The sequence below is a fragment of the Schistocerca americana genome, chromosome X (genome assembly GCF_021461395.2).
Source record: "Schistocerca americana isolate TAMUIC-IGC-003095 chromosome X, iqSchAmer2.1, whole genome shotgun sequence".
In the NCBI taxonomy this organism is placed as follows: domain Eukaryota; kingdom Metazoa; phylum Arthropoda; class Insecta; order Orthoptera; family Acrididae; genus Schistocerca; species Schistocerca americana.
Genome location: NC_060130.1, coordinates 124288254 through 124311930, shown reverse-complemented (window position 1 = coordinate 124311930; position 23677 = coordinate 124288254). Strand labels below are relative to the sequence as shown.

Genomic DNA, 23677 nt, shown 5'->3' with positions numbered 1-23677 from the left:
TGATTTTATCCTCATGGTATCTTCGGGAGATATATGTAGGTGGTGTAGGAGGGAGCAATATACTGCTCCTTGATGAAGGTTGTGGTTGTTGTTGTTGTGGTCTTCAGTCCTGGGACTGGTTTGATGCAGCTCTCCATGCTACTCTATCCTGTGCAAGCTTCTTCATCTCCCAGTACCTACTGCAACCTACATCCTTCTGAATCTGCTTGGTGTATTCATCTCTTGTTCTCCCTCTACGACTTTTACCCTCCACGCTGCCCTCCAATACTAAATTGGTGGTCCCTTGATGCCTCAGAACATGTCCTACTAACCGATCCCTTCTTCTAGTCAGGTTGTGCCACAAACTTCTCTTCTCCCCAATCCTATTCAGTACCTCCTCATTAGTTATGTGATCTACCCATCTAATTTTCAGCACTCTTCTGTAGCACCACATTTCGAAAGCTTCTATTCTCTTCTTGTCTGAACTATTTATCATCCATGTGTCACTTCCATACATGGCTACACTCCATACAAATACTTTCAGAAACGACTTCCTGACACTTCAGTCTATACTCGATGTTAGCAAATTTCTCTTCTTCAGAAACGCTTTCCTTCCCATTACCAGTCTACATTTTATATCCTCTCTACGTCGACCATCATCAGTTATTTTGCTCCCCAAATAGCAAAACTCCTTTACTACTTTAATTGTCTCATTTCCTAATCTAATACCCTCAACATCACCCGACTTAATTCGACTACATTCCCTTATCCTCGTTTTGCTTTTGTTGATGTTCATCTTATATCCTCCCTTCAAGACACTTTCCATTCCGTTCAACTGCTCTTCCAAGTCCTTTGCTGTCTCTGACAGAATTACAATGTCATCGGTGAACCTCAACATTTTTAATTCTTCTCCATGGATTTTAATACCTACTCCGAATTTTTCTTTTGTGTCCTTCACTGCTTGCTCAATATACAGATTGAATAACATCGGGGGGAGGCTACAACCCTGTCTCACTCCCTTCCTAACCACTGCTTCCCTTTCATGCCCCTCAACTCTTATAACTGCCATTTGGTTTATATACAAATTGTAAATAGCCTTTTGCTCCCTATATTTTACCCCTGCCACCTTCAGAATTTGAAAGAGAGTATTCCACTCAACATTGTCAAAAGCTTTCTCTAAGTCTACAAATGCTAGAAATGTAGGTTTGCATTTCCTTAATCTAACTTTGAAGATACGCCGTAGGGTATCTTCCCTAAGGTCGGCTTCTACTAGTTTTTCCATTCGTCTGTAAAGAATTCGCGTTAGTATTTTGCAGCCGTGACATATTAAACTGATAGTTCAGTAATTTTCACATCTGTCAACACCTGCTTTCTTTGGGATTGGAATTATTATATTCTTCTTGAAGTCTGAGGATATTTCACCTGTCTCATACAACTTGCTCACCAGATGGTAGAGTTTTGTCAGGACTGGCTCTCCCAAGGCCGTCAGTAGTTGTAATGGAATGTTGTCTACTCCCGGGTCCTTGTTTCGACTCAGGTCTTTCAGTGCTCTGTCAAACTCTTCATGCAGTATCGTATCTCCCATTTCATCTTCATGTACATCCTCTTCCATTTCCATAATATTGTCCTCAAGTACATCGCGTTGTATAGACCCTCTGTATGCTTCTTCCACCTTTCTGCTTTCCCTTCTTTGCTTCGAACTGGGTTTCCATCTGAGCTCTTGGTATTCATACAAGTGGTTCTCTTACCTCCAAAGGTCTCTTTAATTTTCCTGTAGGCAGTATCTATCTTACCCCTAGGGAAATAAGCCTCTATATCCTTACATTTATCCTCCAGCCATCCCTGCTTACCCATTTTGCACTTCCTGTCGATCTCATTTTTGAGACGTTTATATTCCTTTTTTCCTGCTTCATTTACCACATGTTTGTACTTTCTCCTTTCATCAATTAAATTCAGTGTTTCTTCTGTTACCCAAGGATTTGTACTAGCCCTCGTCTTTTTACCTACTTGATCCTCTGCTGCCTTCACTACTTCATCCCTCAAAGCTACCCATTCTTCTTCTACTGTATTTTTTTCCCCAATTCCTGCCATATGTTCCCTTACAGTCTCCCTGAAACTCTGTATAACCTCTGGTTTAGTCAGTTTATCCAGGTCCCATTTCCTTAAATTGCCACTTTTTTGCAGTTTCTTCAGTTTTAATCTACAGTTTGATGAAGGTATGTTCTCGAAACTTCAACAAAGGCCCATACCGTCTCTCTTGCAGAGTCTTACACTGGAGTTTATCTATCATTTCTGTAAAGCTTTCATGATTACTTAATGATCCTGTAACGAAACGCGCTGCTCTCCGTTGGATCTTCCCTATCTCTTCTATCAACCCTATCTGGTACGGATCCAACACAGGTGAGCAGTATTCAAGCAGTGGGCGAACAAGTGTACTGTAGCCTACTTCCTTTGTTTTTGGACTGAATTTCCTTAGGATTCTTCCAATGAATCTGTCTGGCATCTGCTTTATTGATGATTTATTTTATATGGTCATTTCATTTTAAATCACTCCTAATGCCTACTCCCAGATAATTTATGGAATTAACTGCTTCCAGTTGCTGACCTGCTATATCGTAGCTAAATGATAAGGGATCTTTCAGTGTATTTGCAGCACATTACACTTGTCTACATTGAGATTCAATTGCCATTCCCTGCACCATGCGTCAATTCGTTGCAGATGCTCCTGCATTTCAGTACAATTTTCCATTGTTACAACATGTCGATGTACTACAGCATCATCCACTAAAAGCCCCAGTGAATTTCCGACGTTATCCGCAAGGTCATTTATGTATAATGTGAATAGCAATGGTCCTACAACACTCCCCTGCGGCACACCTGAAATCAGTTCGGAAGACTTCTCTCCATTGAGAATGACATGCTGCGTTCCGTTATCTAGGAACTCTTCAATCCAATCACACAATTGGTGTGATAGTTCATATGCTCTTACTTTGTTCATTAAACAACTGTGGGGAACTGTATCAAATGCCTTGCGGAAGTCAAGAAACACAGCATCTACCTGGGAACCCATGTCTATGGCCCTCTGAATCTTACATTAGGCAGCCTAAAAAGCTTAATGCCAGCATTGCAGTTTGGCAGGTACACTAGGGTGAGAGTTTATGTCTAGGTGAGAGGCAGAAGATGTAGGGGATAGGACTGCACGAGGAAGTGGCTGCAGGTTCATTGAAGAGGGATGTGACACACAAGAGCTTGCGAGTTCATGAGACACCCAATGATGAGAAGGGATGATCCGGTAGGGTACAGGACAGTGAAAGGGGGCAATGATGGTGAAGTGCCACACAAACTCACAGGCTCTAGTGCCCATGTGTCACATTCCTATCTTGTGCTCCTGCTGCCTCTCCCTCGTGCATATACCTTTGCTGAAAGTTAGCAAAGTTTTCATTCTTTTTTGTGAGCCTGTCAACCATGCATTACCTCTATGCTGAGTTGTCTCCTTTATTCTTAAAAATTTACTAAGTAGTTAGTGATTTGATGTGTCTTATGAGTTGCAGATACAAACTGAGTGAATGTGAATTCTTCTGAATTGTCAAATTACCCATGGTGTCAAAATTTGTGATGTTGAAAACTCAAAGTGTCAGGTGTTACTCACAGTAGTGAATGATTGTTAATTGATCTAAACAGCATTCTACTTCTGTCACCTTGCAGTCGCTATAACACAGTAATATTTGTGAAGTTTATAACAAGAAAATGACACACAAACCTTTCAATAATATGTAGGGGCCGTCAGCCATTTCATTAACTTGATCAGTTTTCTTAGGAGTCAATGACAAAACTTCATTCTTCTAGGGAAAAACAACAAATGCTGGAAAGACTCCCTGTTGTGGAAAAGGATTTAATGCTGGCGAAAGATGAAAAGAAACAACTGGCACATGAAGAGGAAATATGTTCAAAACAACTGCATGTTATTCAAATGAAATTACATGAAGCTCATCAAACAATGACAAAATCAGTTTCAAGTAATAAAGTTGTCGAATATTTGACGAACTGCAAGTTGGAGAATAAGTTACCAGGTTTCTTTGGAAGATTGGTAAGTCATTGTACAGGAAAGATGCAATTTTCATCGACTTTTTCCCAATTGATGTGTGTAATTCTTAAAGCTATCTCAACTTTTTCATGTGAAACATTGCAGGGAGACCTTGGTGCCATAGACGAGATGTACGATGTGCCAGTTTCAACAGCCTGTGGATTTTTAAACCACATGGTAGTTGATACAGTGAAAACAGCACAGGAAAGCATTGAGCTGTTGCGTCAGTCAAACATCGGCCAGGCATCATTCATTGTTCTTGAATACCAACAAAAGTATCATTCACCCTGTTACAATCGGCCAGAAACGTTTGTATTCCCTTCTTTAGTTAATGCCAGCCAGTCGGTTTTAAGAATTAGAATTAATAAGTGCCATGCACTTTAGTGAATATATGGTTTTGTTTTTTTGTCAGTTTGTCAATAAGAAATTAATAGTTTGACTAAAGAAGAGCTGGGAAGGAAGATGTAGAGATGGGGAGGCTGAAGAGCCAGTTACTGTAAACCTGTGGCAAATATGCATAATTTATTGTACCAAATTAACACCACCACTGTAATTGCCAGGGCAGTTATAATATGCTGAATAACATCTTTTGTGTTAGCAGAAGACCCAACACCATGTTACAAGTGGAGGCCGAAATGCACACGTTTTAGCTCATGCAGGCTGGCGTAAGGAGGGAAGAACTATACTGACGTCAGGTCTGGAACATGACAAGGAATGAGAATTCAGAAAGCGGACGTAATTAGTTTGATACTTAGCTTTAATCCATTAATGATGAACGTTGCTCTTGATGGTACATGATTCACAATATTATCTGTTCAGAATACATTCTTGAAGATAGTAATTATAGTAACTGAATATGGTGCCTTGCTAGGTCGGAGCAAGTGATGTAGGTGAAGGCTATGCTAAACTGTCATCTCTGCAAATGAGTGTGTATGTAGACAGTGAACCTTCGCTAGCAAAGTCAGCTGTACAACTGGGTTGAGTGCTAGGGAGTCTCTCTAGACTAGACCCGCCGTGTGGCGGTGCTCGGTCTGCAATCACTGATAATGGCGACATGCGGGTCCAACGTATACTAATGGACCGGGGCCGATTTAAAGGCTACCACCTAGCAAGTATGGTGTCTGGCGGTAACACCACAACATCTATAATGGTATTGAAGATATCATACAACATATTTGCTATCAACATAGTGCAAATAAATTAAAAGTTTATTTAAACATATTAATACTTGATGCTTCAAAAGATTCAGTAGTGTGGTTTCACAATTTAAACATGCATTTGTTATATAATGTCAACTGGTTATGAAGGTACCTTCATAGATCCAATCTCTCACACTTGGCAGGGTAGTGCAGGGTTTCACTGGTTCAAACCCCACATATAGCCATCCTGATTTAGGTTTCCCATAATTTCCCTAAATCTCTTAAGGCAAATTCTGGGAAGGTTCCTTCAAAAGGGCATGGCCACTTTCCTTTTTCATCCTTCCCTAATTTGAGCTTGTGCTCCATCTCTAACGATCTCATTGTCAAAGCGACGTTAAACACTAATCTCCCTCTCCTCCAATCACACACAGGACATTTTTTGATTCATTTACTAATACCCATGACATAGAGTTATTCATGAGATGATGTAAAGCTTCGTAGCTGCTTGTGACTCTGACAATTTAGTCACCATGACTTGTAACAAGCCAATGTGATCATTGCTAATTTACGTCATATTTATTTTTATAGTCAGTATTGATTGGATCACTGGCAGCAGTGTGTAAATCATTTGACACACTGATTTTACAGTCTAGTGACTACTTTCTAAAAATTGTCCTTAACCCCCCCAAGTCGGCATGCCTGCATATAAAGTGCGCCAACCAACATTAAAATGATTTTGCGCGGTTCCATTTTTGTTTCACAGCTGCAAACCCATACCTATTCCTTAATTACTCCTTTGGGTAGCACAGCAATAAATTTTGTTGTCATGTGTCCAAGCAAGCAGCAGTAATATAAAATAAAAGTAATCTAGGCGAGAAAAAATTTATGATCTGTGCAAAAAAAATGACCCCACCTACCAACATAATCCCACACCGAAGCAGTTGTCTAAGAGATAATTAGTAATCAAATAAGTGGCTGGCTGAGATTTGATACAACTGCACTGTTTAATGCTTTGAGTGGCCCATTACTGTCTCTGTAACACCTGTCCTTGGCAACAGTGTGTTACAGTAAAACTTTATTACAGTATTGTTTAATATAACAGTGGTTTAGCTCATATTATGTAAGTTTCTTTTCTTGTTATTTATTTATTTAATTAAATTAAGATTAAACTGTAATTTTGATAATACATGTTTACCTTGGTAACATAAAGACAGCTATTCTATACATGTGTACAAAGTGCTCCACACACCCACTTGTATTACGAAAAATGGTGCCCCTGCTCGAGGGATAATGTTATGAATGGGAAGGAAACTTACCCATAGTAATGACTGCGCTATAATATTTATTACTTGATGTTGTTAGTAGGGCAATGACAACAAAGTCAATTAAAAATATATTGTGGTATTCCTTTGCCATTTTACCTGGATGTAATTGTCAAATTTGCTTACTTTTCAAGTGTACATAAAAGAAAAAAAAATCAATATTTTTCAGGCCTGAGAATGCACCACGGTTAATTGACTTAATCAAATTAGCAGATGAGAGAGTTCGTGTGGCATTTTACTTTGCTCTACGTAACACACTTGTTGCAAATGATGTAGCACAAGCAACAAGAGTTGCTTTTTCTGGAGGAAATCGTAACAGAGTAGTTACTTTACAAGGACACATCATTGAAGCTACAGGTGATTAATTCAGAATTATTATCAACTGTCTCCCATGTTTAATATGACTAATTTTGTAGAAATTTTGAACATCGAGTGTAGTTATGTAAGTGGGTGCCACAGGTGGGACTAAACAGCACTGCCATTCCAAACCTGCAACACATATTCACATGAAGTGCTTCCTTTTTCACAGTGAAGTTTAGATGCACAAAATTTCCAGAATCCACTATAAGCTAACATACACTGATCTTCAGACAACCTTGAGCACTAAAGACAATCAAATGAAGTGACAGCAATACTTCACTCGAGGATTCAATAATTTATGAGTTACTTTATGCATTATAACTGTTTTGCAAACTCTGTAAAAAAAACTGGTATCCTCTGCTGAGTAACTGCCTATCACCCACACACACTTCATTAATAAAGGTCAGGGGCACTCTCTCACATGATCAATAGAATGATGCCACTAAACAATGAAAAATTGCAGACACTTTGTAGAGTAATGGTGTGCTGGGTTATATGATACTGTAATGACAGTGTGTGTGTGTGTGTGTGTGTGTGTGTGTGTGTGTGTGTGTGTGTGTGTGTGTGTGTGTGTGTGTCTGGATGATCATGAATATGTACAAAGGAAGGACAAAACATTTTAGGCATTCATCTGTTAGTTTGCAAAATATTGTAAGAAATCTCACTGATGCAATTTCAGAATATTCGTTCGGTAAGTGATATCACTACATTGTTCATGAAAATGACTGACATGTAGATGGAAAAGAAATAATAAATTGTGGTGGACTTCCTAAATTTTGAATGAACATTATAGCCCTATAAATTGGATATGCATGCATGCACATGCACTGACACACTGTAAACTGCCTCCTGCAGCTTACTTAATTCAACTGCTATGATGTTGCTTCAGTAGCAGGTGTACAACTGCTATGATGTTGTTTCAGTAGCAGGTGTACATCTAATTTTCCATAATAACTATTTGTTTCCAAGACTTGTGCCTGCAGTCCAGTTATTACTGTGTATCAGATGATTTTTTTTAAATAAATGACTACCAAAACGCATAGCAGTTGCAGTTCTTTTACCAATTTTTGAATGTGTTGACAAATTTTAAAAATTAAACTGACAGTGTGCATTAAAAAAACTGGGTCAAGACTGTGCTCATATTCTCTCTGCCATGGTCCGTTAAATATAATCAATGCAGCACTGATGGTGTCTGTCAACTACACATGCAGCATCACACACCACTCATACCTTTGCAGAAGAAACATTTAAATGAGCCACGATGACCCTCTGCTATAGAGGGCTTGCCATATGCCGCCAGGTTGCATTACTGCAAATAGACCACAGAGTACAAAGTTATAGAGCTGCTAAAAGTTTTGGGATTGTGATATGCACATACACAGATAGTGGTAGTATATCATACACAAATTATAAACGGGCAGTGCATAGGCAGAGCTGTCACTTGTACTCAGGTGAATCAGGCGAAAAGGTTTCAGACCTGATTGTGGCCACACAGTGGGAATTAAGAGAATTCAAATGCAGAATGATAGTTTGAGCTAGGTGCATGGGACATTCTATTTCAGAAATCATTAGGGAATTCAATATTCTGAGCTATTTAGCTTAAAGAATGTGCTATGAATACCAAATTTCAGGCATTACCTCTCACCATGGACAATGCAGTGGCTGACACTTTCACATAATGATCAAGAGCAGTGACATTTGTGTAGAGTTGTCAGCACTAGCAGATGAGCAACATTGCATGAAGTACTGGAGAAATCAATGTGAGATGTACAATGCACACATCTGTTAGGACAGTGCAGTGAAATATGACATTAATGGGCAATGACAGTAGATGACTGACGTGAGCACCTTTGCTACCACCACATCATCTCCTGCAGCACCTCTCCTGGGCTCATGACCATATCAGTTGGACCATAAATGACTGGGAAACCATAGCCTGGTAAGATCAGTCCCAATTTCATTTGGTAAGAGCACCCATAAACCACAGACCTTGCCATTGGTGGGGAGGCTCGCATGCCTCAGCGATACAGATGGCCGTATCGTAGGTGCAACCACAATGGAGGGGTATCTGTTGAGAGGACAGACAAACGTGTGGTTCCTGAAGAGGGGCAGCAGCCTTTTCAGTAGTTGCAGGGGCAACAGTCTGGATGATTGACTGATCTGGCCTTGTAACACTAACCAAAACGGCCTTGCTGTGCTGGTACTGTGAACGGCTGAAAGCAAGGGGAAACCACAGCCGTAATTTTTCCCGAGGGCATGCAGCTTTACTGTATGGTTAAATGATGATGGCGTCCTCTTGGGTAAAATATTCCAGAGGTAAAATAAACCCCCATTCGGATCTCTGGGCAGGGACTACTCAAGAGGACGTCGTTACCAGGAAAAGAAAACTGGCATTCTATGGATTGGAACGTGGAATGTCAGATCCCTTAATCGGGCAGGTAGGTTAGAAAATTTAAAAAGGGAAATGGATAGATTAAAGTTAGATATAGTGGGAATTAGTGAAGTTCGGTGGCAGGAGGAACAAAACTTTTGGTCAGGTGAATACAGGGTTAAATATACAAAATCAAATAGGGGTAATGCAGGAGTAGGTTTAATAATGAATAAAAAAAATAGGGGTGCGGGTAAGTTACTACAAAAAAGCACAGTGAACGCATTATTGTGGCCAAAATAGACAAAAAGCCCACGCCTACTACAGTAGTACAAGTTTATATGCCAACTAGCTCTGCAGATGATGAAGAAATTGATGAAATGTATGACGAGATAAAAGAAATTACTCAGGTAGTGAAAGGAGACGAAAATTTAATAGACATGGGTGACTGGAATTTGAGAGTAGGAAAAGGGGGAGAAGGAAACATGGTAGGTGAATATGGATTGGGCGTAAGAAATGAAAGAGGAAGCTGTCTGGTAGAATTTTGCACAGAGCATAACTTAATCATAGCTAACACTTGGTTCAAGACTCAGAAAAGAAGGTTGTATATGTGAAAGAAGCCTGGAGGTACTGACAGATTTCAGATAGATTATATAATGGTAAGAGAGAGATTTAGGAACCAGGTTGTAAATTTTAAGACATTTCCAGGAGCAGATGTGGACTCTGACTACAATCTATTTGTTATGAACTGTAGATTAAAACTAAAGAAACTGCAAAAAGGTGGGAATTTAAGGAGATGGGACCTGGATAAACTGACTAAACCAGAGGTTTTACAGTGTTTCAGGGAGAGCATAAGGGAACAATTGACAGGAATTGGGGAAAGAAATACAGTAGAAGAAGAATGGGTAGCTTTGAGGGATGAAGTAGTGAAGGCAGCAGATGATCAAGTAGGTAAAAAGACGAGGGCTAGTAGAAATCCTTGAGTAACAGAAGAAATATTGAATTTAATTGATGAAAGAAGAAAATATAAAAATGCAGTAAGTGAAGCAGGCAAAAAGGAAAACAAACGTCTCAAAAATGAGATCGACAGGAAGTGGAAAATGGCTAAGCAGGGATGGCTAGAGGACAAATGTAAGGATGTAGAGGCTTATCTCACTAGGTGCAAGATAGATACTGCCTACAGGTAAATTAAAGAGGCCTTTGGAGAAAAGAGAGCCGGTTGTGTGAATATCAAGAGCTCAGGTGGATACACAGTTCTAAGTAAAGAAAGGAAAGCAGAAAGGTGGAAGGAGTATATAGAGTGTCTATACAAGGGTGGTGTACTTGAGGACAATATTATGGGAATGGAAGAGGATGTAGATGAAGATGAAATGGGAGATAAGATACTGTGTGAAGAGTTTGACAGAGCACTGAAAGACCTGAGTCGAAACAAGGCCCCCGGAGTAGACAACATTCCATTACAGCTACTGACGGCCTTGGGAGAGCCAGTCCTGACAAAACTCTACCATCTGGTGAGCAAGATGTATGAGACAGGCGAAATACCCTCAGACTTCAAGAAGAATATAATAATTCCAAACCCAAAGAAAGTTGGGGTTGACAGATGTGAAAATTACTGAACTATCAGTTTAATAAGTCACAGCTGCAAAATAATAACACTAATTCTTTACAGACGAATGGAAAAACAGGTGGAAGCTGATCTCGGGGAAGATCAGTTTTGATTCCGTAGAAATATGGCAACACGTGAGGCAATACTGACCCTATGACTTGTCTTAGAAGCTAGATTAAGGAAAAGCAAACCCATGTTTCTAGCATTTGTAGAGATAGAGAAAGCTTTTGACAATGTTGACTGGAATACTCTCTTTCAAATTCTGAAGGTGGCAGGGGTAAAATATAGGAAGCAAAAGGCTATTTACAATTTGTACCGAAACCAAATGGCAGTTACAAGAGTCGAGGGACATGGAAGGGAAGCAGTGGTTGGGAAGGGAGTGAGACAGGGTTGTAGCCTCCCCCCAATGTTATTCAATCTGTATATTGAGCAAGCAGTAAAGGAAAGAAAAGAAAAATTTGGAATAGGTTTTAAAATCCATGGGGAGGAAATAGAAACTTTGAGGTTCGCTGATGACATTGTAATTCTGTCAGAGACAGCAAAGGACTTGGAAGAGCAGTTGAACGAAATGGATAGTGTCTTCAAGGGAGGATATAAGGTGAACATCAACAAGAGCAAAACGAGGATAATAGAACGTATTCTAATTAAATCTGGTGATGCTGAGGGAATTAGATTAGGAAATATAATGAAACTGAAAGTGCAGATAATCTCACGTTTGAAAATGTAAATAATCGGTGAAAAGCAGTGTAAAATATCAATAGTTAGGAAGCCACTCAACCAGTGACACACAGTGTAAATACATAAAAGCTGGCATTGCAGCTATTCACCAATAAGTAATGTGAATAATGTTGTGTACTAACACAGGGAAGAGAGACTATGAGATTTGTGGTCATCTGCAACTACATCTACATATATACTCCACAAGCCACTGTAAGGTGCATGGCAATGGGTACCCTGTACTACTACTACTACTACTACTACTACTACTACTACTACTACTACTACTACGTGTCATTTCTTCTCCTGTTCCACATGCAAATAGAGTAAGGGCAAAAGGACTGTCTGTCCACCTCCGTATGAGCCCTAATTTCTCTTATCTTTGTGGTTCTTACACATGATGTATGTTGGCAGGAGCAGAATCATTCAGCAGTCACTTTCAAATGACAGCTATCTAAATTTTCTCAATAGTGTTTCCTGAAAGTAACAGCACCTTCCCTCCAGGGATTCCCATTTGAGTTCCTGATGCATCTCCACAACACTTATGTGTTGTTCAAACGTACCGGTAACAAATCTAACAGCCCCCCTCTGAATAGCTTCAATGTGTTACTTCAATCTGACCTGGAATGGATCCCAAACACTCAAGCAGTACTCAAGAATAGATTGCACAAGTGTCCTATATGCAGTCTCCTTTACAAGTGAACCACTCTTTCCTAAAATTCTCCCAGTAAACTGAAGTTGACTATTTGCCTTCCATACTACAGTTTTTGCATGCTTGTTCCACCACTTATCACTTTGCAAAGTTGTCCCCAGACATTTAAATTGCTTGATTGTGTCAAGCTGGACACTAGTAATACTGTATACAAATATTACAGGTTTGTTCTTCCTACTAATCTGCATTAACTTGCATTTTTCCACATTTAGGGCTAGCTGCCATTCATCACTCCAATTGTAAATATTGTTTGTCATCTTGTATCTTCCTACAGTCATTCAACTTTGACACCTTACTGTAAACAATGGAATCATCAGCAAACAACTGCAGACTGCTGCCCATCATGTCTGCCAAATCATTTATGTATACAGAGAACAGCAGCGGTCCCATTACACTTCCCTATGGCACTCGTGACAATACCCTTGTTTCAGATGAACACCCGCCATTGAGGACAGAATACTGGATTATATTATTTACGAAGTATTCAAGCCACTCGCATATCTGTGAACTTACTCTGTATGCTCATACCTTCATTAACAGGCTGCAGTGGGGCATTGTGTCAAATGCTTTCCAGAAATCTAGAAATATGGAATCTGCTTGTTGCACTTCATTCATAGTTCTCAGTATATCATATGAGAAAGAGGCAAGCTGAGTTTCTCATGAGCAATGCTTTCTAAAAGGATACTGATCTGTGGAAATATGCTGCTTAGCCTCAAGAAAGCTTATTACATTCAAATTGAGAATGTGTTCGTGGATTCTGCTGTAGACAGAAGTTAGGGATATCAGTCTGTAATTTTGCGGGTCCATTCTTTTACCTTTCTTATATACTGGTGTCACCTGCACTTTTTTTTTACAGTCACTTGAGGCTATGTGCTGGACAAGAGACACACTATAAATGCAAGCTAGGTAAGGGGCCAATATCATAGAGTAATCTTCATAAAATTGAACTGGGATTCCATTTGGATCTGGTGATTTATTTGTTTTCAAATCTTTCATTTGCTTCTCTACACCAGGTATGCTTATTTCTATGTCATCCATATGGGAGTCTTTGTCATGGTCAAATGACTGTATGTTTGTACAGTTCTCCTGTGTGAATGATTTCTTGAACGTGAAATTTAAAACTTTGGCTTTTGTTTTGCTATCTTAAACAGCCACACCAGACTGGTCAACAAGGGAGTGAATGGAAGCATTAGACTTGCTTTATCTGTCTTACATAAGACCTGAATTTTCTCGGGTTCCTGGCTAGATCTTTCATTAAGGTGTAATGCATAGATATTTTCACAGACACACAAATCTCTGCTAACCTTTGTTCATCAGCATTTGTGTGTTTCCTTTTGAACCTAGAGTGCAACAGCCTCTCCTTTCTTAGCACCTTACAAATTTTATTATTAAACCATCCATCTTTCATCCACTTACTAGGCACATAACTCTCCAGACCACAATTTATAATCTGCTTAAACTTTACCCTTAATTCCTCTCCATCCAGCTTACTGCTACTAAGTGATGCCAATCCATGGTCAAAGCTAGATGTTAATAACTGCTTATCTGCTCTACATAGCATAAAACTTTCCTAGCCTTCTTGACTGATTTATTAACTTTTGTAATCACAGTTGCTATAATGAAACCATGATTTCTAATCCCCATTTATATACTGACATTGTCAATAAGGCCCAGTCTATTTGTAGCTACAAGGTTAAAGGTATTTCCATTGTGTGTGGGCTGCCAAGCTAACTGCTCAAGTCACGTTTTAAAAAAAAAAGTGTTCAGAAGTATTTTGCATGATTGTCTGTCTGTAACCCCCCTCCCCCTCCCCCCCACACCCCCACAATGAATCCATTGATGTCCCAGTCTGTACTCAGCAGGCTGAAGTCACCTCCAACTAGTATTGAACGATTTGAATATTTACGCACTACTGACCATAGACTTGCTTTGAATGAATCTAGAACAGCCACACTCAATTTCGACCTCAATGGAGACAACATTTTTGTCAACTGCAATGAAAACTCCCCCTCTCATGGCCTCTAATCTGTCTTTCTAAAACATGTACCATGACTTGCTAAAGATCTCAGTTTTCCACTCTGGGTTTTAGCCAGCTCCCAGTCCCAAGAATAATTTGAGTGCAAGAACTTTCCTGGAGGGCAGTAAATTTGGGAACTTTATTATAAATACTTCAAAAGTTGACTGATAAAGTTCTAACAGTCGAAATGTCTTTATTCTGAACCCCATTTGACTTCTCTTGCTGTTAACTGACTGGCGAGTGTTCATCAGGGCACCTCAAACTACCGCCTAGACAAAAAAAAAAAACCTCCATGTGCACTCCACAAGTAATCTGCTACCAAAGTAGCTGCTTCCTTTGTGTAGTGCACCCCTGACCCATCAAGAGGCGGCCTATAAAGCCCCACACAAAAACACAGGTCCAGAAATCTGCAGCCATGACTGTCACAGAGTTGACGAAGCCTTTGGTTGATACACTCCACTCAGCTTGCGGCATCGCTGGGTTACAATTCACGTAACCGCTTACTGCTTCTTCCGTCGTACTGTCAACCACAAAATTCCACCTACCTCTGTATGGCATCTGGCCACCAACCCGCTTCTCTGCAACATAGATACTCTTCTGGCAATGTTAAAAGCAGCGTTGAAGAAAAACATCATCAATACTTTTGTTAGCACAGTCCGCATTAACTCTGTATCTAAATGTTATGTAAATATCTTATAACAATTTTTGAGTGGAGGGCGATTGTTTCATTTATTAGAAAAATGTCAAAATTTGGCAATTAGTTCTTTATTTGCTTTAGATACCAAATTAAATAGGTGCCATGAGCTCACATTTAAAACTAACAGCTAATATCATTGTCCTCATCTCACAACTCACACCATCTAGTACACATGCAAGACACCCAGAAATGTACCAAAGTTCAACCTGAATTGTTGAGATTTTCACAGTTTATACTCAGCTACAACATGAGTTTTACATTCAGTCCTTTCCGGTGGGTTTCTTTAAAAGAAGTTGCTTGCCAATTACTCCATAAAAAATTACAAAATATGTCAGGCAGAATTCTTTACAAAGGCCAAGACTTGACACACATTTATCTCTCCAACTAATTTCTTCACAAAGCTCAAATTTTCCAATCTGTCCGTAAATGCATCTGATTTCATGGCGATATAAAACAAACACAAAATAGCAGTACCTTCTTCATTTTACACGTAGCTTTTTTGGTAACATTCAACATGACTTGTGCGTCAGACAGTGAGAGTACAACTGCCTCCATGCCGTTGCTCACAGCCCAACATCTTCTGGGTTGTCTCCTTCTCGCCTTGTGCGCACTCTTCTTCTTCGCGCTCACGACAACTGTGGACCCTTTCAACATCTAAAATCCAGCACGGTAGCCAGTCCGTTGTGGTGGGGTCGTCATATACCCTCTTGGTGGTAGCCCCCTGACCACGCAGGGTTCGCACTACAGATGCCAGAGCTGTTTCCTCCCCATGCATGCCAAGGAGTATGTGCCCATCTTGTCTGGGGCACCTGTTGCTTTGGCTGGGTGGCGCCCTTGGGGAGAGCCCTCATTCAGAGTAGGTGGCATCTGGGCGGATGTGGCGCAATGAAGCGCAATAAATCACACCAAGCTGGTGGTCGCACGGCCACCAGCGTCTCTAAGCGAGGTAGAGTAGACTTTGATGCTGTGCAATATGACCCTCAGTCGTTCCCCTCGTTGGCTGCGCCATGGGAGGGACGCCGATCTAGTGCCAAGCGGGAGCGTTACGTACCGCAATACCTTGTCTGCAGCAGGACTGATGGTGACTCCTTTCTTACGACGAAGCCTCTGTTTTTTGTGGAACACCTGGAGGATAAGTTTGGGGAAGTGGCGGGGTTGTCTAAAATGAGGAATGGGTCCATCCTCCTCAAGACGTCCTCCCCAGCCAAGTCACGAGCGTTGCTCTTGTGTGATAAGCTGGCGGACGTCCCTGTTACCGTCACTCCCCACAGTAGCTTAAATATGGTCCAGGGGATTATTTACCATCGTGACCTCTTGTTACAATCCGATGACGAGCTGAGAGCCGACTTGGAATGACGTGGTGTACATTTTGTCCGTTGTGTACATAGAGGACCCAAGACTAACAGGGTGGCCACCGGTGCCTTTATCTTGGCCTTCGAGGGTGATGTCTTGCCCGAGAAGGTCAAGGTGATGGTTTACCATTGCGACGTCAAGCCATACGTCCCTCCCCCAATGCGGTGCTTCCAGTGCTGGAAGTTTGGGCATATGTCCTCCCGTTGCCCATCCAGTGCTACATGTCGAGATTGCGGACGCCCCTCTCATCCCGATTCTCCATGTGTGCCTCCGCCTGTATGTGTCAACTATGGGGAGCACCACTCTCCATGCTTGTTGAATTGCCCCGTTCTTCATAAGGAGCGGAAGATCATGGAATTTAAGACTCTGGACCGGCTTACTTATCGAGAGGCAAAACTGAAATATGAAAGGTTGTATCCTGCTTCCATTCGAACATCTTATGCTGCAGCCACGTTATCGTCGCCCACGCAAGCGACGGTTGTCGCCTCATCTGTGCCGCCTTCATTGGGCCCTCGGGGCCGTGTATCTCTGTCTGCCCCCCTTGTGTCTGGGGCAAGCCTTCATCTGTTGCCCCCTTAGCAGTTGGGGGCAAACCCTCTTCTGTCGCTCCCCCCACGCTTACTTCGTGAGTGACATCTGCTCCACAACCGGGAGGCTCAATCCCTCCCCCTCCTTCTCTGCCGGCGTTGCCTCTGCCAGTTCCTCTCTCACGGAAGGGGTCCCTCGGGGCTCTCCCTTCCTCCATTTCTTCTCCTACCCAGCCGGATGTCAGCCAGTGGCTGAAGGTTCCGCCACCTGCTGGTCATAAGGCTTCTGCGTCATCGTCAGCCTCCGACGCTCCTTCAGAGAAGCTCTCCCAGCCCTCTCACCCTAAGGGCCAACTTGAGAAGACGTTCCGGCATGTGTCCAAGAAGAAGGACGTTCCGGCAGTTTCAGCACCGCCTGCTGTACATAGTCCTGGCTCCGGGGATGAGGTGGAGATCCTCGCCTCTGCCGCGGATCTCGCCCTCACGGAACCCTTGGGGGCGTCTCTTATGGACTCAGCTGACTCTCCCCCGGTGGCAGCAGTTGGCTCTGAGGCGCTGTCTGCCTCTTAGTCGCCTTCACCCCCTCCCAGTCCCTTCCTGCTTCCATTCTCCAATGGAACTGCGGCGGTTATTTCCGCCACCTGCCTGAGCTCCAGATGCTTCTGAGTGTTTCCCCTGTTCTCTGCATTGCTCTGCAGGAAACTTGGTTTCCTGCAATGCGGACCCCCGCCCTTCGCGGTTATCGGGGATACTATAAGAACCGTGCTGCCTGTCAACGAACGTCAGGTGGGGTTATCCTCTTTGTTCACCACTCTGTCTGTAGCTCACCAGTACCCTTTCAGACGCCTTTAGAGGCAGTTGATGCCAGGGTTGAGCTCTCGCCGGCTATTACTGTTTGCTCTGTTTACATTCCTCCGGATGGGGAGCACCCCCGACATGTCTTGGCTGCGCTGCTGGCTCAACTCCCGCCACCATTGCTGCTTCTGGGCCATTTCAATGCCCACAACCCTCTATGGGGTGGGACTGTCTCTGATGACCGTGGTCGGGCCGTGGAGCATTTGTTGGCTCAGCTCGACCTTAGCCTCTTGAACACCGGTGCTCCCACGCATTTCAGTGTGGCCCATGGCTCGTTCTCGGCCATCGATCTCTCTCTTTGCAGCCCCGGACCTGTCCCACCCTGACCTGTGCAGTAGTGACCATTTTCCCGTCTATTTGTCACTGCCCCAGTGTCATTCTTCTGGGCACCTGCCCTGCTGGGCTCTCCATAGGGCTGACTGGGCGGCTTTTACTTCCGCTGCAACCATTGAGTCTCCCCCACAGGGTGACATTGACGAGGTGGTCCGCGTCTTAACCACGTCAATTATTTCGGCGGCTGAGGCTGCCATCCCCTGCTCTTCTGGCCTCCCTCGGAGGAAGGCTGTACCCTGGTGGTCGCCGGAGATTGCTGAGGCTATTCGCGACCGTTGGCGGGCTGTCCAGCGTCGTAGGCGGCACCCGTCTCTAGAGACCCTCATCGCCTTTAAGAGGCTCCGTGCCTTGGCCCGTCGTCTTATTGCACGGCGTAAGCAGGAGTGCTGGGAGAGGTATGTCTCATCCTTGGATTCCCATGTCTCCCCCTCGCTCCTGTGGTCCCGGGTCCGGCGGATTTACGGATACCAGACCCCTATGGGTGTCCCTGGGCTCTCCTTGGACGCCGCTGTCTGCACCGACCCTGCCGCCATTGCTGAACGGCTTGCCGCGCACTTTGCTCAGAGCTCTGCGACTGCATCTTATCCCCCCGCCTTTCGCTCTCTAAAGGAGCGAGCCGAGCGGACGCCGTTCTCATTCCGCATGCGCCGTTCTGAAAAATACAATGCTCCTTTCAGCGAGAGGGAATTCCTCGCTGCCCTCGCCGATTGCTCTGATACAGCACCAGGACCAGCCTGCATCCACGCGCAGATGCTGAAGCATCTCACCAGACACACATTCTCACGATATTTAAACGCATTTGGAGCGAAGGCGTGTTCCCGTCGCAATGGTGAGAGGGTGTTATTGTCCCCATCCTGAAGCCTGGTGCGGACCCACTGGCGGTGGACAGCTATCGTCCCATTACCCTCACCAACATTTTGTGCAAATTGCTCGAACGTATGGTGGGGCGGCGTTTATGTTGGGTCCTTGAGTCACACGGTCTCCTCGCTCCATCCAAGGGTGGCTTCCGTCGGGGCCGGTCTGCAGCGGACAATTTGGTGCGGCTGGAATCTGCTATCCGTACGGCCTTTGCCCAACGTCAGCATCTCGTTGCTGTATTTTTCTATCTGCGGAAGGCGTATGACACCACGTGGAGGCATCACATCCTTGCTACGTTACATGACTGAGGTCTTCGTGGTCAGCTCCCAGCTTTTTTTCAAACTTTTTTATTGCGCCGCTCTTTCCGGTTGCAAGTGGGTGCCCCCTCTAGTTCCTCTTATATACAGGAAAATGGGGTCCCACAGGGCTCGGTGTTGAGCATCTCCTTATTTCTGGTGGCCATTAATGGTCTGGCTGCAGCCGTGGGGTCGTCGGTGTCTCCTTCTTTCTATGCCAACGACTTCTGCATCTCCTTTAGCTCCACGAATACTGAAGTCGCCGAATGCAGGCTGCAGGTAGCCATTCGCAAGGCAGCATCATGGGCTCTGACTCACGGTTTTCAGTTCTCTGCAGCCAAGACTCGAGTTATGTACTTCTGCAGGCGTCAGACCAAAACAAATTACGTTTTGCCATTTGTGCACACAGGTTCATCCTTGAGTACACCATCACAGGCACTCCTGTCTGTGATGCAGCATCAAGGGTAACCGCAGCCGTGGTCTCTGAGCTGATGGGCCATGCTGCTGCAAACGTTGTCAAGCTGTTCATGCAGATGGTTGTTGTCTTGCAAACATCCGCATCTGTTGACTCGGGGATTGAGACATGGCTGCACGATCTGTTACAGCCATGCGGATAAGATGCCTGTCATCTTGAGTGCTAGTGATACGAGGCTGTTGGGTTCCAGCACGGCATTCCGTATTACCCTCCAGAACCCACCGATTCCATATTCTGCTAACAGTCATTGGATCTCGACCAACATGAGCAGCAATGTCGTGATATGATAAACCGCAATCACAATAGGCTACAATCCGATCTTTATCAAAGTCGGAAACATGATGGTACGCATTTCTCCTCCTTACACAAGGCATCACAACAGCGTTTCACCAGGCAACGCTGGTCAACTGCTGTCTGTGTATGAGAAATTGGTTGGAAACTTTCCTCATGTCAGCATGTTGAAGGTGTCACCACTGGCGCCCACCTTGTGTGAATGCTCTGAAAAGCTAATCATTTGCATATCATAGCATCTTCTTCCTCTCAGTCAAATTTCGCGTCTGTAGCACATCATTTTCATGGTGTAGCAATTTTAATGGCCAGTAGTGTAGTTCCTTTTTCACTCACATGTCAAACATTTCAACAAGTTCATTGAACACTGCTGCTTTTATATACAGTACCTACTCTTCCAAACTCTATATTGTAATTCCTGGTCGATAAAGCACCAATTGCAGCATTGCTTGGCTAAAATTCGTGTAACTGCTTACTGCTTCTTTTGTCATACTGTCGACCTCAAAAGTCCCACCTACCTCAGTATAGCGTCTGGTCACCAAGCCACTTCTCTGCAATGTAGATACTTTTCTGGCAATGTTAAAAGCAGCGTTGATGAAAAACATCATCAATACTTATGTTAGCACAGTCTGCATTAACTCTGTAGCGAAATGTCATGCAAACATGTTATACAAATTTTTGGGTGGGGGGAGATTGTTTCATCTCTTAGAAAACTGTAAAAATTGGGCAAAGAGTTCATTATTTGCTTTAGATGCCAAATTAAATAGGTGCCATCAGCCCGCATTTAAAACTAACAGCTAATATCACTGTCCTCATCTCACAGCTCATACCCTCTAGTACTCGTGCAAGACAGCCAGAAATGTACCAAAGTTCAACTTGAATTATTATGCAGTTTTCACTGTTTATACTAAGCTACAACATAAGTTTTACATTTGGTGTTTTTCAGTGAATTTCTTTAAAAGAAGTTGCTCACCAACTATTCCATAAATGGTTATAAAATATGCCACGCAGATTTCTTCACAAAGGCCGAGACTTGACACACATTTATCTCTCCAACTAATTCCTTCACAAAACTCAAATTTTCACAATCTGTCTGTCAAATGCATCTGCCTTCACAGCGATATAAAATGAACACAAAATAACAGCACCTTCTTCATTTTACATATAACTTTTTCGGTAACATTCAACATGACCTGCGCATCTGACAGCGAGACTACGACTGCCTCCATGCTGTTGCGCACATCACATATACTACTTGATAGAGTGCGGGAAAGACTTCACTCTGATTGGTTGATCAAATTAACAGCCAATCAGATCAATCTTTCAAGATCATATTAGCACCTAAACTGTTTTACTCCAATCAACATTCACAGATGCATTTACATCATTTTATGCTGCAAATAGTAATAAAATGTCTAACCAAACAAAACCAAACGAAAACTAATCTTGAATTAACTTTCAAAAAAACTTTACTCTTCAAATAACTATTGTGGCAGCCTTCTTACAAAAACAAGCACACTTGGACATACGTCATCAGCAAGTAAGGGGAATTACAGCTTTTGTTGCAACAGCTTGTTGCACACTTTCCCTTGACCAAGTAACATAATGTTCAACAGGAGATAATATTGAATCTTTACATATGTTCCACATGCACACTCTCAGTAATTTACGCAACAAAGTAAATAGTTATTAAATGAATATCAATTCCTAATGAATTCTCTATTCCGAAAATGAAAAATAATTTATCTTATTTAAGTATAAAAATTCAAACATACTGTCCTAACATTTTGTAAACTCTAGTTACGTTTCCAACTGATAGCAAAGGACAAACTGTTATGCATCCGAACTGACTTTCATCTTACTAGTGCCGTTTTTAAATATCAAAAGACTAAATAAAAAGTTTTTTCGAAATTGAATAAGATTTAGTATTGTTTATTTAAATGCTTAAGGGTTTGAATATTCTGTCTCTGGAACTGACACAAGTGGCGCTTCCCATGGTTGTGTTAGCAACAGGTGTGAGTGAATCACACCGAGATACAAGCGGCTGTCACCGCCACCAACTACAAAGCTATGAGCCCGTACTGCAAGGTAGTTTACTTCAATAAAATGCTATTGTGGTTTGACTCGTGATGTTACAAGCTCAATCAACTCTGGAAACATTGCTGCTGATTGCAAGCTCTTCTTGCACCCTGTGGCTGAGGCCAGCATCACCACCTCCACCAGCTGCCTGTATGAACTGAGGATCACCTCAGTACCATGCAACAGGCATTGTTTGTGCTGGAATGAGCCACAACTTGCAGATGACTGCACCCTGTATGCTCGATAGCCACTGGCAAGGCTGGTTCCACATCTCAGATGAGGCACCCCACAGGCATATTGAGTGAACATCCGCTTTCTTTCCAGCCCTGAATCCTATCTGCCTAAGAGGCTCCATTACGAGCCTAACATTGGAGCTCCTAATAACCAGTAAACCCTTCCCCTGTGAGCCTGCTTGGACCCTGCTGAAGGAGCATCCACCTGTCCACTCACAGGATGAATGGGCAAGGCCAGGTGGCCAGTCTCCACATTGGTCCTCTGCCTTGAGCAATGCGAACATGTTACCACCTGCCAATCACCTTGCTGTGAGGGCAGATTCACCTTGTTGTGTGCACTAGGAGGCACCTCGGAAGCAGAGCCTGAGGGCAAAAGAAGTGATATCTGAGGTGTCCTGTGTGATGCACCAGATTCTCTGCCTCTGTTGCAACCTGAGGCAGCAGCCCGAACGTGACTGACTGTAGCCAACAGCACGTTCAACTGTTCACAAACTTTGGCCATCTACTCCTGCATCTGCATGCAGCATGTACACATCCAATCCATCTTAGCAAGACTAACTGAAGAAGTGAACTATAAAAGCAGTTGATCTTAGATATGTAGCTTGCAACCCTCCTGCCATGGGACCAAAGCATGCTGATGCGTTAAAGAGCTACATAGCTCGTTGTTCAGTGAGCAACTACTGTGCTAAAGACTGAATGAATTTACACTTACAAAAACGCAAGTTAATCCTCTTAAACAGAGAAACATGCATGAAATTTAATAAATGTACTATGTGGAAAACACAGAAAAAGATAAACCCTTAACTTGCCACTCTGTAGGCATACTCATATCACAGACAAGAGCTGGAACCTGACTAGTCAATCTGCAATTTCCGAGTGGTGAGGAGCAAATGCAGAAAGACAAATTCCCAATGAAGGCAGGTTGATGACTTGAATTAAGGCCAAACACTGTCACAATGCACCTATGAGAGGCACGGTTTCTGGGATTTGGTAGGATGCTTGCAGCAGGAGACCCATGGAATTCAGGGATCTGATTAACTCCATGGGAGTAGGCACTAACGGAGGTAGCAGACACTGGCAGCATGTTAGGTACAAACTTGAGAGCAGCACTCAAAGTGAAAAAACAGGCATGTTTGCACCATCATGGTTCTTTACAGACCCAAGCTTTTGTATTCAAAGGGAATTCTCACTCAGATCATTGAGGCATTGAATCCATGTTGCTTCTGGCCAGCCTCAGTAAGCTTTACTGAGGCTGGCCAGAAGAAACATGAAGTCAATGCCCCAATGATCCGAGTGAGAATTCCCTTTGAATATAAAAGCTTAGATCTTTAAAGAATCATGATGGTGCAGTGTTATTCCCTTCCTATAGTCATCCTACC

At 42.9% G+C, this 23677-nt stretch overlaps 1 protein-coding gene across 1 annotated transcript in view; it reads left to right on the top strand.

Annotated features, from left to right (window-relative positions):
- Window positions 1-23677, top strand: part of LOC124555848 (structural maintenance of chromosomes protein 4-like) — a 68008-nt gene that overhangs the window by 39657 nt on the left and 4674 nt on the right. Inside the window, exons 6-8 of the mRNA XM_047129914.1 lie at window positions 3826-4066; window positions 4169-4338; window positions 6694-6881. Coding sequence (XP_046985870.1) covers window positions 3826-4066; window positions 4169-4338; window positions 6694-6881 — 599 coding nt within the window. The remainder of the gene's footprint in view (window positions 1-3825; window positions 4067-4168; window positions 4339-6693; window positions 6882-23677) is intronic.